The sequence below is a fragment of the Squalius cephalus genome, assembly GCF_949319135.1.
Source record: "Squalius cephalus genome assembly, chromosome: 8".
In the NCBI taxonomy this organism is placed as follows: domain Eukaryota; kingdom Metazoa; phylum Chordata; class Actinopteri; order Cypriniformes; family Leuciscidae; genus Squalius; species Squalius cephalus.
In genome coordinates this window covers 42,487,098-42,501,658 of record NC_137129.1, presented here as the reverse complement: position 1 = coordinate 42,501,658, position 14,561 = coordinate 42,487,098, and the positions used below count along the sequence as shown (strand labels likewise).

The window sequence follows — 14,561 nt, the reverse complement described above, 5'->3', positions numbered from 1 at the left end:
AATGATTGGTGTCATGCTGCAGTGACCTCATCCTTGCAGGCTCACTATTGGCTGATTCAGTGGTTGAGGGCGGCCATTTTGGGTTGACATCACTGTAGTCCTTAGTTTACAACACTTAAGTCCCACTTCAGTAAGCACTTAAGAATCAGTCTTATACTTTACTGAAAGTTGCTTTTAGCTGCTTTATAAAAGTCTCCTACTCTTAGAAAAGTCCTACTCTTTACTAAGTATTTTCTGACACTTAAGTCAAAGCTTAAGACTATTCTTAAGAGCATTTCTTAGAAGTTTTATACATACGGGCCCAGGTGTAAATGCCCTCCGAAACGCATTCGTGACGGATTTGAATCCGATCGCTCAAACCACTTCAGGAGGAGGTCTGGGCCGCATTACAGACGAAACTGTGCAAGTGTAAATGCATCTGGTTGTTGAAACCACATATGTAAATTGTACTCCTCCGAAAAATGCTAAAAAATAAACGTGTGAGAGTGTGTTATAGGCTATATGTAATGTTATAGCCAGATATGACAACGCTACTGGAACACGCGCGTCACCGCAGATGAGAAGCAGAGCATCTATTCATTAAGCCAACGTGCAAACTATCGCAAATCAAAGTGAAAGTAAATCGTAGACGCTTAACACACAATCATCATCATTAAAAGTAAAGAAACTAAATGATCTTACCAGGGCTGTTACTGCTCTCTCTTATTGCGGTCTTTGATTCAGAAATTTTAGCTGATCAATAAAATGCAGCTCATATCTGTTGGTTTCCTGACGTGCACTCCATTAAATCTGCATATACCGCGGGAATTGAAGATCGGATTTAAATCCGTTTCGCAAAAACACATTTATGTGACCAGGTGTAGATGGAATCGTTTTGATAAATCAGATAGCTATCCGATCTGAGAAAACACATGAAGTGGCCAGGTGTAAACAGCCCCTCAGAAAGAGAGGATCTGATTTTAGTGAGAAGACGTAGCTGGAAAAAACAAGAACTCACCGCATTTATTTGTTTTTCAAATTTGAGGTTCTGATCCCAGAAAACACCTACGTTTTTAATGCAAGATGAAAAGTTGTCATGGGGGCTAAAGACTATAGCCTCGGTTTTGGATTCATTGAGAAATAAGAAATTTTGAGAATGCAGTGCAGTGCTTTGAAACAGTGGGAGTATGTAGGCTATGTAAATGACAGTGACCCTGCTTTAAGAAATCCAGACACAGTGGATTGGGAATATTTTATACTGCAACAATAAACGCTCGCGTTGCTGTTTGATCATAAAAATAAAGTTAACAATGTTAAATATTTTATCTAACAGAATCCCTTTTCCAAGAACTACAACGAACGGATCGTTTGGATTACAACGCAATTTTTTCGGATCTTATGAAGTCATAATGTTCCTCATTTTAATAATCTCCGCCGACGGAATTTGCGAAAATGTTTTGAATACAGCCCTCGCTTCGACCCATCTTGCAGAAAAGAAAGAACGGAAGTGATCAAAAACTTTCGGGGGTCTTCTCAGTGAGAAGAACAGGTTCCACTTCAGGGTCAACGGTGCCCTGTCCCTGAGATTTCTCAGAGGAATGGTCAGGAAGGTGGCTATCGAAGGAGCATAAATTCGAGAGAACTAGGTCTGGTTGGGCCATTAAGGGGCAACTAGCAAGACCTGCTCCTTCTCTTCCCTGACTTAGCACAGTGCTGTGCAAGAAGGCTCACTGGGGTTTTAAAAGCATTTCTGTGACGGCCCCTGGCCAGCTGTGTGCCTGTGTCTCCGTGCCGAGGGTACTCCGCTGGGTCAGGGAGTAAAAAACTGGCAATGGGACAAGTCCGGAGAGGCAAACAGATGTAACTGTGCGGCCCCGAAGTGGTCCCAGAACAGCTGGACCGCCTGGGGATGGAGTCTCCACTCTCCCTGGGCCATAGGCTGTCGTGGGGCCTCATTTGCCTCGTCTCAAAGCAAGGTGTACTGCTAGCAACTCAAGGCAGTTGATGCCAATGCAGTCGGACCCCCATTACTGCATTCCCGTTGTACGTGGCCCCTCATCCGGTGTTGGTGGACACTTGTTCTAGGAGCGACTGGCCTGGACTGGCTCTGCCACGTGCCGACAGATCCTCGATACTTCTGATCCCTGAACTCAGACCTTTCATCCTTCAAGAGACACACTACAAGTAATCTCTGTGGCGACGTCTGTGTATCACGACAGCAATCAGAACCACCAGAACCAGCAGAACCACAGTCAGTCCAACCGGCAACTTCCAATAATCTACAGGTGAAGGGAGAGAGAAAGTGGGAAGAGAGGGAATTCACTGTTTAAAGGGGTCATATAATGGTACATGCACTTTTACAAGTTGATTGTACTGAAATGTGTGTTGGCAGTGTCTGTACACAACCATCATAAAATGATAAAAATCCATCCAGTGTTTTTTTTTTTAATCTTCTTATATGTTTTCCCGTCTCAAATCAAGCTGTTCGATTTTGTGACGTCACAAAATTGACGCCCCTCCCACGATGGTTGATTGACAGCAGCGTTTCAACACAGACCCGCCCTCACTCGTGAGCAAACTGTCAGTCATAGTCCGTGTGTCATTGTTGATACTGGAGCACTGTCTATGAGCAGAATGGCATCTAAGCGATTGTGGTGTTCTGTTCTTGGGTGTAATAAGAAACACAGTCATTTTGATGTTCCTAAATCCGAACCGCTGAAGATGCAGTGGCTGAGTTTGTTTTTGAAGGGAATATTCCCCACGATCAACGTCAATGCTTTCATGTTTGCGCGAATCATTTCACACACCAGACTGCTTGAGGTCAGTATAAAGCTGGATTTGCTAAAAGCTGCTCCTGAAAAAAGGATCAGTACCAACTATTCGTGTTCCTGCTGCACCTCCAGAAGAACAAGTGAGTGTAACATTTTATTGACCTTTATATTAATCTTTATGCTAATCTGTGCAAATCATTTGCTGCACGCTTCACGATGAATGCGGCTGTTTACACTCCGGGTACATTACGGCATGTTTTCTATGTACGACGTTCTCAATATAATTCATAATCCCACGTTTATAAGGAACAACGCGTTATGGTTATTGTGTTATTAAAACGGTGTACGCACAGAGCAGAGGGCCGGGGTGAGCAAAGCTCATTATCATTTAAAGACACATGCACTGAGCTGAAAACAGAGCTGTTTTTGACCAGGTAAAATGAATGTTTTCTTACAATACTAATGAGAATTTTTAATTAAAGTATATTACAAACTTTTAATTTAGACCCTAAATAATCATATTAGCTTGTACAAAAATAGCATTATATGACCCCTTTAAGAATTTCTGTAAAGCTCTCATGCCTCATGTTTTACTTACTTTGATGTTTAGTGTCATCAGTTTTGTCTTTATCTGTGTCTTTCAGATTTTCCTTCGAGTCTATAGATTCTGTAAATATTGAAAGGTTAGTCATGCCGTTTTGCGTCACAGATTAATTTACTGATTAATCATAATATCTCTGCTCATCCACTGATCTTCTCTCACCTGTGACTGAGACTGTGATCAAGGTTTTATTATTAGAGTCCAGAACTCTGTATGTTCCAGTGTCAGTGACTGTAAAGTTTTTAATGGTCAGATTTCCATCTCGATCAGTCAGTCGATCACTGTTGACCCCGTGACCTCTCGTCCACACCTCTGTCCAGCCTTCACTAGAGTTTCTCTCCACTTTATAGGCATTGGTCAACAGAACATCCAACTTCAGATCCTCTCCTTTCTGCACAGAGATCTCATCTGAGGAGAAACACAGACATTCATCCTCAATCATTATTATGAGTGTCATTTAATCAAGGCCATAATCACATATAGGATTGAGGGAACAGACGTAAACATTTATTATTTAGATCAAATCAGCCATTGGAAAATCCCAATCCAATCTGAATATTAAACTTGTCCCACTCAGTGTTTGTGCAGTTTCTAGTCCTGCATGAAATTTCCGTCATGTGTTATCTTCTCAGCGAGCAGTAATGACCACTGACGACTTGAATTAAAATAAAACGAACTGTTTCCTGAAGTTTATGAACAGGATTACACATGGAATCAAATCTCAGTTCTCTTCTCTCTTTTTTCTTTCCGCTTTCTCTCGCCCACTACACTGCATTATGGGTAGACTTTTCTTAAAGCTGAACAACCTTATAAATGACCATATAAACTGTGTCTGTTATTATTAAAGATAATTAATTAAACATTTCTATTCTAATTAATTCACAACAATACCAACACAATTAAAGAAAATCATGAAAGCATATGATGATGGTTTGATCAGTTTTGACTTTACCATAAATATGAAGTTGATACTCCTTCATTAGTTGCTCCACTTCTGTCAGATTATTAGTGTAATGGACTCTCAGAAAGTATTTCTCAGCGTCACTCAGTCTCAGATTTTTGATGACGACGTCACATGATCCTTCTTTAAACACTCGACCACTGCAGTTTTTCTTCTCACACACAGGGATGATTTTTGACCGACTGATTAAACTTATATCCACAATCTCTCTGTCCTTAAGTTCACATCGCAGAGTGACGTTTCCTCCCTTTATTCCTGACACAGGTTTGGAAGATTCTGCAACACAGGAATATTCACTCAATACAATATATCAATACTGGGAAATAAATGTGGCATTTCTGTCTATTTTCCTAAATCAATATGATCCTAAATATTCTTTATTTAAATATTCTTCAGTTATTTTAGTAAACTGGATTCAAATAAATAAATAAATAAATAAAGGCAACAAGTAGCCAGAAATATTAGAAGTGGCACATTACACATTTCAAATGTTGATGACAGTATAAACCTAGAGATGTGTTGTGCAGTTTTAGTGAACTCCTGAACTCCTTTATTAACCAATGAACCAGAAGAAACTGCATAAATAAACCAGTGATGTCAGTGTGTGTTATTGATGTAATATGATGGGAAATTTACACCATCAATCCACAAATACCCGCCAACAGAAGTGGCACAACAGAAAAAAAAAAAAAAAAAGAATAAAAAAAATATTACACTTAATAACACATATAAACTTAAATGACACTGACCGCTATAACTGATAAAGCACAGCAGAAGAAGAAGGAGATTCATCCTGATGAGAAAACAGAAGGTGTGTTATGTGACAGATACACACATCACATTATACACTCACTTTCATTTTATTTAAAAATTTTGATCCACACGTTTAAAAAAAAATACAGTACGTAATAAACATCAAACTAAAGTCTTTTTTATCTTCATTTCTCCCCTCATAGAAATAACAATTGGTGTGTGTGTGTGTGTGTGTGTGTGTAATAATTATAATAATAAATATATATAACAGCCAGCCCTTATGGCTATTTTATTTTTTGGGCTTGTTTGGAGTTTTTGTAAATAGGAATCTTTTGAACAATTCACATGGTTTAATGTTTGCAACATACTGGGTTTGATGAATGAATCTTCAAATCTATAGCCTGTTGCTTTAAACAGCATACCACTCATTCAACAGTTGGTTTAATTTGACAGAAACTTGAGCTTTTGAAGGCAGAACCACAACTATTGGCTCTAAATAACATTTTATAAAGTTTCCCTACACGGGACTCGAATCCACGACCTGGAAGGTTAAGGCTTGTGGCTTATCAAGGTGCACCACTGACACTGATTCATGAAGCTGCCAAGGAGAGCCTTCATTGTGAGACTGAGCACACCAAACCATTAGTTAGCATCTTAACGAATTAGCCATTTAAAATAACTTGGTAACTATAGGTCACAATTATGTTTAAGCCACATTAGAAAGAATAGCTTCTGATTAGCATGCTATTTGATTGGCATGCTAAGCTAACTAGCATATGGCAACAAATACAGGCAAGGTCACATTCGGAGATGAATATCCCGGGAATGGTAGCGAATATCAAAAATCTGTTTAGTCATTTCTGTGCGGCTCGGTCCAAAGATAATTTGAGCCGATTTTGGACAATATTGGGCAACATTTGTAGTAGGAGTTAGCAGAAAAGGTGTTATTCATTTGCTTCAATATGGCGGAGAGTCACATTGTTGAAAAATGACAAATTCGGCAGAATCGGCATAAACCAAGGATCATTAGGATATAAACAGCATAAACCAAGGATATGAAGAAATTACATTTTGAACAACATTTTTGCAAAAAAAAAAAAACATATCTCTGGAGCACTAGGTGGCACTGTGTTTACATTTCTCAGGCACCTTCAGGACATGGTGTCGATCATAGATATCATATAAAGGCTAGATGTCTCATCCGCGCTGCTGGCCAATGGAGGTCGACTTCCGCACACGGCGGCCATCTTACCACAGGGAGCTCGCTCACTCGTATCATGGTGCATGTACTTTTAAATACCCATAACTTGCTCAATTTTCTACCGATTTTCAAATGGTTTGGTTTGTTATAAACGTCAGAGATGTAGCTATGAAACTGCATACATATGAATAATTATACAAATGGACTTCCATATGAAAGAATTATAGCCACGGTAATGACGTTTGTAAGAAACCAAACCGTTTGTAAATCCGTCCAGATTTCAGCGAGATAAGAGGATTTGTGTGCGTGCTGCTCACTCACCTTAATTCACAGAGCCCTGTCCTAAGATGGCCGCCGGTGATGCCGGAAGTGACTCCGCCTTAAGACATCTAGCCTTTATATGATATCTATGGTGTCGATGATCCCTACCAATTTTTGTGAAGATATGTCAAATAGTTTAAAAGATATTGCAATTAATGACAAAATTCAAAATGGCAACCCGATGGGTTGTCGTACCAATTTTCGTTTCGACTGATCAAAGTTTGGCCGAGATACAGCCTCTGAACCAATTTTGGGTCGACCTCGTTCAGTTTGCAACATCATAAGTTTCAAACAGAGAAGAATAATAAAAAAAAAAAACAGTTTAGTAATTTATATGCGGCTCAGTCTAAAGATTATCTGATCAGACTGTGTAGTAAATAAGCAGAATACTGTACTTTTCAAAATGGCCGCTTCTGCAATGGGCGGAGTCTTAATGAAAGATATTGATTTTGATCACCATGATGAGAGAAATCAGGTGTAATAAGTTTTTCTAGATCAAAGAGTTCAAAAGTTATAATCATTTAAATGTCTTAGAGACCCCAAAGTTGGTCAAACAAATTTTTTTTACCATCACTACAAGTGTGCCAAATTATTTCCCTACTTACGGTTAATATGGCTGTCATTGACTCCCATTCGGGAGGAATAATAATAAGAAAACTAACGGATACAAAAGGGCTAAAGCCATTTCAGTGCTTGGCCCCCCTAATAAACTTTATTTTATAAAGCGCCTAAAAAGCAGCTTCTCAAAGCGCAGTGCACAATATAAAAATACAGTTGATAAAAGTACAAATGAAAAAGAAAAAGAGCAAAAAATACAACAAATCAACAAACAAATGCAAGTTTTAAAAATTTGTCTTAAGTTGCCTCCTTGTTTATTGTAGATGCCTTTTTGTTACACATATTTAGCCAATGTTTTGAATATAATTGGTGCTGTAAGACTTTTAATAAGAACATACCACAGAGAAGTTACTCTTTCTCTACAGAAAGAGAAAGCATTATCACCCATAGATCTTAAGCATATTTGGGGAACAACCAGCAAGTTGTACTGTGACCCAGACAGCAACATAGTGTCGGCCCAGATCTTGTGATTGTGAGGAGCATAATCTGCGATTTGAATCTACGATATTAAGATGTAACAGTTCTGTTAAAAACTGTGGTGCCAGGCCATGCTGTGGCTGTCTCTCTCTGTGTGTGTGTGTGTGTGTCTGTGTGTGTGTGTGAGTGTGTGTGAGTGTGTGTGAGTGAGTGAGTGAGTGAGTGTGTGTGTGTGTGTGAGTGAGTGAGTGAGTGAGTGAGTGAGTGTGTGTGTGTATGTGATAGGGGTAGAAATCTACCCCTTCTTCCAGTACTTCCTATACTTCCTATATTCATTTTATTAATAAAACAAATGAAAGTGATTTGGCAAGTCAACTGTAAGGTTACATTTGCCAGCATATGTCCCAACATTGCAAAGAACCAACAGGAAAATAAATATTTGTCTCAGTATGTGTCTGAGACACATACTGACATATCTTCACAAAAATTGGTAGGGATCATCGACACCATGTCCTGAAGGTGCCTGAGAACTCAGTACTATGTGTCTGAGTTTGTTGCAGTTACACTGTTTGACCAGCAGGAGTCACCAGCGTGTGGGGATTCGAAACAGTGAATCATTTTGCGAGCCACTTGATTCAATTGATTCAAAACTTTGAAAAGCTTATTTTCACTTGATTAAATTGATTCAAAACTTTGAAAAGCTCTATTTTTTTTACAGTCTATGATTTTCTCCCATCAGGACACTACTAAATAAAACTAACATGCATTTTCTTACAACTGCACAAAACGTGCATAATAATTAAAAAAAGTTACAAGGTAAACAATTAGTTTAGAAATAAGCGCGACGCTGAAACTATAGTTATCTTTATGAAATAATCCATCAAACGTGCTGTTGACGCGAACAAACCATTTCTCAGTTGCACGCGCAGTCGTGCATGTCTGAAAAACCAAATGACGTCCAGCACCACCACCACCACCACACCGGGATGGACACAAACGAAGCGAACGCCGACGGTGAGCGGTTTAGATAAAGGTTTGAGTGAATAATCAAAGTTTAACCTGATAGAAAAATATTGATGTAATGTTATCCGTGTTGTATTTCATCTGCAATAACAATTTGGACTTTTATAAAGACCTGTTTGGCCATTAACTTTTAAATGCATCATTAGCCTATACATTAATATGAGGAGTGAGTCTCCACGTGTGTCTGAAAGACACGCGACGACTGCAGATCAACAAGATTCTGCATTTCTCTTCGATATACGGTAGGAAATAAAATGTGGACGATTTTATCTTTGACAAGATGATTGACAGGTCATTATAAATTTATATTTTATAAATAGGCTATAAGCAACAAGTTTTAGAAGTTAGCCTGTTTGTCCTACTAACAACCAATCGGAGTAATCATGCTAAAACATTGTAAGAATTATATTAATAACCCCACTATAAAAAAATAAAATAAAAAAAACATCATGTCATAATCGTATCTACTGAGTTTCCCAAAAACAAGACAAAACTATTGGGGCAGACCTATAAGAACACAAAAATGTTTAAAATAAGAAAACTTACATGGTAATAGTTCTGCAGTCTTATGTTCAGGCTTCAAAATCACACAGCTCACATGCCATGTTCATTGACTGTCCACAACTATTAGCTGTAGAACTATCCCACTCACTGAGACTGTGTCAATTCATCTAAAGGTCAGTATAGTCATATATGACACATATATGACAACATTTACTTAGCCTATACATTTTACCTTTGCTGTATACTTGAATGTCATTAGTATTGTCTTGTATGCATTGGTATAATGAGGTTTAACACCAATGGTAAAGAAATTACATAAAGGAGAAAGTGAGTAATTTGGACTTTTGTATATTCAAAACTCATCCGTTCTTAGAATGATATATTTTAAGATGAGATGACTTTCTGCAGTTACAAAAAAAAAAACAAAAAAAACATTGCACTTATCGTAGAGAGTAGGTGTGTACTTGCCATAACGTTGCCTCTTAATAATCCCTGTTCAATGAATTGAATAAATCTCTCTCTTCTCTGTAACACAAAGGTCAAGGGTTTGAATCTCAGTATTGGGAGACTCGGGAACTGTGGGTGGGGGGGAGTGATTGAGCGATTGTGAAAATGAAATAATTTTCCACTGTAAATCCCCAACTGAGGTGTCATTAAGAAAGACCAAAAACTGTATCGCTTCCCGGACGCCGCATCAAAACTAGCTTCTCTTGAAGTGGGTGAAATCAAGAGCACAATTTCCGAGAATGGGATGCCATAGGCCTACTGACTACACGTCACTTCCACTTGTTTTGTGCCAGCCATCGCATCATTCAGTGCTTTGTTGGTGTATGGTATTACATAGTAAAGCACTATATAACCAGAATCAGAATGAGCTTCCTTGCCAAGTATCTTTACACACACACAAGGACTTTGTTTGGGTGACAGAAGAAGCTTCTTTTTTATTAGTAGAGATAGGACGATTACCGGTTTCACTAAACCACAATAAAATGAATACGGTTAATATTATCGTTTAAAATTGAATCATCATTAAAACCGTGTTTGATTTTCGCGGTTTTAATAACTCACTGTAAATCCTGTCCAGCCAGCAAAAGGCTGACGCAGGCGCAGCGCGCAATGTTGATGTTTTTATTCGAGAAGGGATGGCGGAAGGCAGATTAATGTTTTAAATCTTACATGATCACAAAAATATAATCAAACTCAGTAAACAATAATTCAAGTCTGATTTAATTTTCAGTACAATCAAAAAAGGAGACGCAAGATGGCAAGTTGTATTTGAATGAAACGAGAGAGCGCGTCCGTTGTGATACACTGTTATTGACGACGGTCATTTTAAGGAAGGAAATGCCACAGAATTTAATCTTGCTTAAAAAAGCATAGAGCTGCTTGTTTTATTTGTTGTTTGTTGATTTTCAAATATAAAACTTGTTTAAATGTTTTTTAGTGTGAGCATCAGTTATTTTTGTACACTTTAATCTTGTTTTAACAAAACCGTGATAATATTGATAATCATGATAATTTTGGTCGCTATTATCGTGATATGAAATTTTCATACCGTCCCATCCCTAAGTACACTTGAATGAACTTCTTTTTCGTAAGGGTAGTCTGGAGGAGTGTTGGGATGATGGATTTGAAAGCCGAACTGAGGTCCACATCAGGATCATGTGGTTTGTCCAGATGTTGAAGGATATGATGCAGTCTCATGTTGACCGCATCATCCACACACAGACCTGTGTGCTCTGAATGTAATCTACGAATATTTATAAGTAATGCAATCAAATTTAAATATTTGAATTATATTGTAATTTAATTATTTATTAGATATAAATTCCGGGCTAACAGTGCAGGACCACAGATGTTAAGCCAACAGTAGTCATTCAGTCCTGTGATTTTTTTTTGGATTTTTTGGGATGGGGATGATGGAGCGTTTGATGGAACGAACTTGGAGCATCACAGTTTACTCTTCACAAAAATAGTCTGTTCTGATTCAGTCTCTTCAGATGCGTTATGGTCGATCGGATCACGAGTAAACGAGGTTCACATTCCCATTTACACCTAGTGTTTTAATCCGCCTCTTTTATCCACGTTCAACCACTGTCTTGATTTCTTCAAGAGGAGAGTCTATGGGTGAGTGAATATATGGGTTTTTTCGATCTAATGGATGAAATGATCCCGTAAATTACATAAACGCGTCAGAAAAACACGTGTGCTGAGCGTGCTGAGCCTCTGGCCTGTGACTATAGGCTACTGATGCTTATATATAGTCTATTTTTTTTTATTTTTTTCAGATGTGTGCGAACTGTCAAATGTAGCTATCTAGTAGCACGTGTGCAAATAAAAAAAAAATCAGAAGATCAGTTTTCTTAAATTTAAGGTAATGAAAAATGTCTTCAATAGGCCCAATGGTAAGGTGAATTAAGGGTGATTGGGACATAAGGTACGGTGGGACACGGTTTGATATTCAGATTTCGTTTGGCTCTATAGTGCGCTGTCATAGACATGCAAATAATACCTCATGTTGTTTTTCATGATTTGTGGATTCAGGTGACGCGGTCCTCTGGTCCGAAATCTGTGTGGGGGTTTTTATACTCAATTTTTTATTTTATAATGCGTATAGTTCAAAAGTCGTCAACTCAGAAGACTGAACCCAGTTTCATCTTGACCTGCTTGATTTGTGAATTTTTTCACAGCAAAGCTCTTGTCCGTAAACCGGTTGGTAAGTCCACAAGACATCAGAGTGTAATGCCTCTAAAATTTAAAAATGTAATGCTTATATGATCATGTTGTTGTTGTGTGAGATTTTTTTACTACTCCATGTTATTGTATATCTTTGATTTGTATTCACAGAAATAAGTCTTTGAATTTGGAGCAGAAGAACAGAGGTGGGGTCTATCAGTGTAAATGATGAGCACACTGGTGTAGTGAAGGCTTGAGTTGTTACAGTTTTTTTATTCGCTTTGGTACTATTTTCCCAAGTAAGGTGTATAATTTCAAAACCCTTAGTGCCAAAATCCAAACTGATCACACTGACCACAAAAATTACGAAACATGGAGATGCAAGATTTCTGCCCGACAGCGACGATATACAATGAATAATAAAATTATTTTTATCAGGTGCCTCTTCAGTTTTCTGGCCTTTTTGTCAGGTGAGTGTGTGTAATTTAAAGAGGAATTATTTGTAAATTGAATCAGTGACATTAAAAAACACATCAGTATCAATATTATATAGTGATTCAACAGTGTTTTTATATTTAGGTGCTGCTTCTCTAACTCTCCACAGACAAAAAGATGGCAGTGTTTCCCTGCCTTTTAATTTTATCATCGGAGAGAATTTATCCGTTCGCCTAATATTTGGACCCAAAGTCGCTTATGGTGTTAAACAGAACGAACAATTCAAGGGCCGGGTGTTTGAGAGTGATCATGGAGACCTCATTATTAAAGACTTGAAGACCACTGATGCTGGAAAATACACTTTAATTACATATGGCAACGGAGATCCTATTTCCTACCGCCATTATGAAATCCATGTCCTTGGTGAGATCAGAACTGATTTTAAATATTGATTTGGGCTTTTTGTTGCTTTCATTTTAGTATGCATGTTATATCTTCTTTTAATCTTGTTCTGTAGAGCACTTTGAGCACTTGTGAAGAGCTGGAGTTTGATGATCTTCCACGTAAAGCTGAAACAGTTGAGAATTGTAAAGGCACAGTTTGCTCAGAGATGTGGAGGAGAGGACGAGGTGTCCTGAATGATCGACTGAACGACAGCAATGGTCGTCTGCTCATCAGAGAGTTCAACTCAAGTGATGCTGGGATTTACAGAGTCCTGAACTCAACAGGAGGAGAACTGGTCACTACTAATGTCACAGGTGAGTGAAATTCAATGGATGTATTGAAATATTACATATAAAGTGGACAGGTGAGGTTTATTTTTCATAATTTAAACAGCAAATTAATATTAATTAATATTAGAGAAGAGATGCTGCGAGATGAAGTTATTCTGATTCAAGATTATTAAAACTATAATGATGTGCACTGATAAATCAACATGCAAACATAAAATACAATAAAACTTAAACACACACACACACACACACACACACACTGGTCCTACTCCTACAAAGTGTATGTATAGCTTATTTAGGGACATTTATTTTAATATTCATCAATATTATTGATCTGCTGCATTGACTCCATTAGATGAGAACTGAACTGAGCTGGACAATGACATCACTCTTTTCTCCAGAGCGGCTGTATATATAAATGAACTAAATTAATAACTTTTTTACAACAAAAATTAACCATCACTGAACTTACTTAAGATGGACTATGACGCATATAAACTTTGTTGCATTATTTTCCCGTTAAAACTGCTTTGAAACATTCTGTATTGTAAAAAGCGCTGTATAATTAAAGTTGACTTGACTAAACTGTGTGACTAATCTTTCAATATCCTCTTCAGAATCTGGCACAGAATCAGAGGGAAATGATCTGAACAGCACAGATGATCTCAGAACTGATGACACCGAACAACACTGTAAGTAAAACCAGAGACACTGAGACCGTTACAACATTTGTAAAAACGTTTAATAATAGTTTCTTTCCCCTTCCAGCTGCTTGGGTTTGGATTGTAGCTCCGTTGGCTCTGATGGCTCTGATTATATTAATCAAGATAACTCGTCAACATCTGAACAGGAACAAGCAACCAGATTCCTACAAAGTAGCGATGGGCAAGAACGATTGAGTATTAAAGTACTCATTCGTGACAGCGACCATCAATCATGAACATTAGCGGACCGGAGGGAATAATATGGAATTTGTTTCAGAAAAGTTATTGCAAAAAATAAATGCAAGCTCTTTCAAGAACCTGTAACTATGAATTTTTATTTTCAAAAACTTTCCAGGGCCTTAAGGGGTCATATAATGCCATTTTTGTACAAGTTAATATGATTCTTTAAGGTCTAAATGAAAAGTTTGTAATATGCTTTAATTAAAAATTCTCATTAGTATTGTAAGAAAACACTCATTTTACCTGGTCAAAAACAGCTCTGTTTTCAGCACGCTGTTTAAGTGCATGTGTATTTAAATGACAATGAGCTTTGCTCACCCCGCCCCTCTGCTCTGTGCGCGTTTTGACACAACACATGTGGAGTGTTGCCCTGACAACAGTTGAGGGTATATTTTGGAGAAAGAATGGCAGCGGGAGTCTCTGAGGACACTGTGCAACCGTATCAATTTGAACCGGAGTCGGACCCGGAACAAGATGACGGCCCCGAAGAAGTTCGACAATTAAGGCTCGAACAGGACATTTCTGAATGGTTGGTTAACGTAATGTCACTTTGATCTATCTTTGTGTGCACTGGCAGGGTAGAGTAGTGAGATACGAACGCTATGTGTTTACTGATGTATACG

General features: G+C 38.0%; 2 protein-coding genes across 2 annotated transcripts in view; both read left to right on the top strand.

The window, feature by feature from the left end:
- Positions 1-14,561, top strand: part of LOC307163748 (uncharacterized protein) — a 238,057-nt gene that overhangs the window by 20,395 nt on the left and 203,101 nt on the right. The window lies entirely within an intron of this gene.
- Positions 12,666-13,893, top strand: LOC307162986 (uncharacterized protein; the record flags this gene model as incomplete). The annotated part of the gene is made up of 4 exons (XM_079878778.1): positions 12,666-12,683; positions 12,778-13,018; positions 13,612-13,686; positions 13,763-13,893. 4 exons carry the CDS (start codon positions 12,666-12,668, stop codon positions 13,891-13,893), a joined length of 465 nt encoding a protein of 154 aa, XP_079734904.1.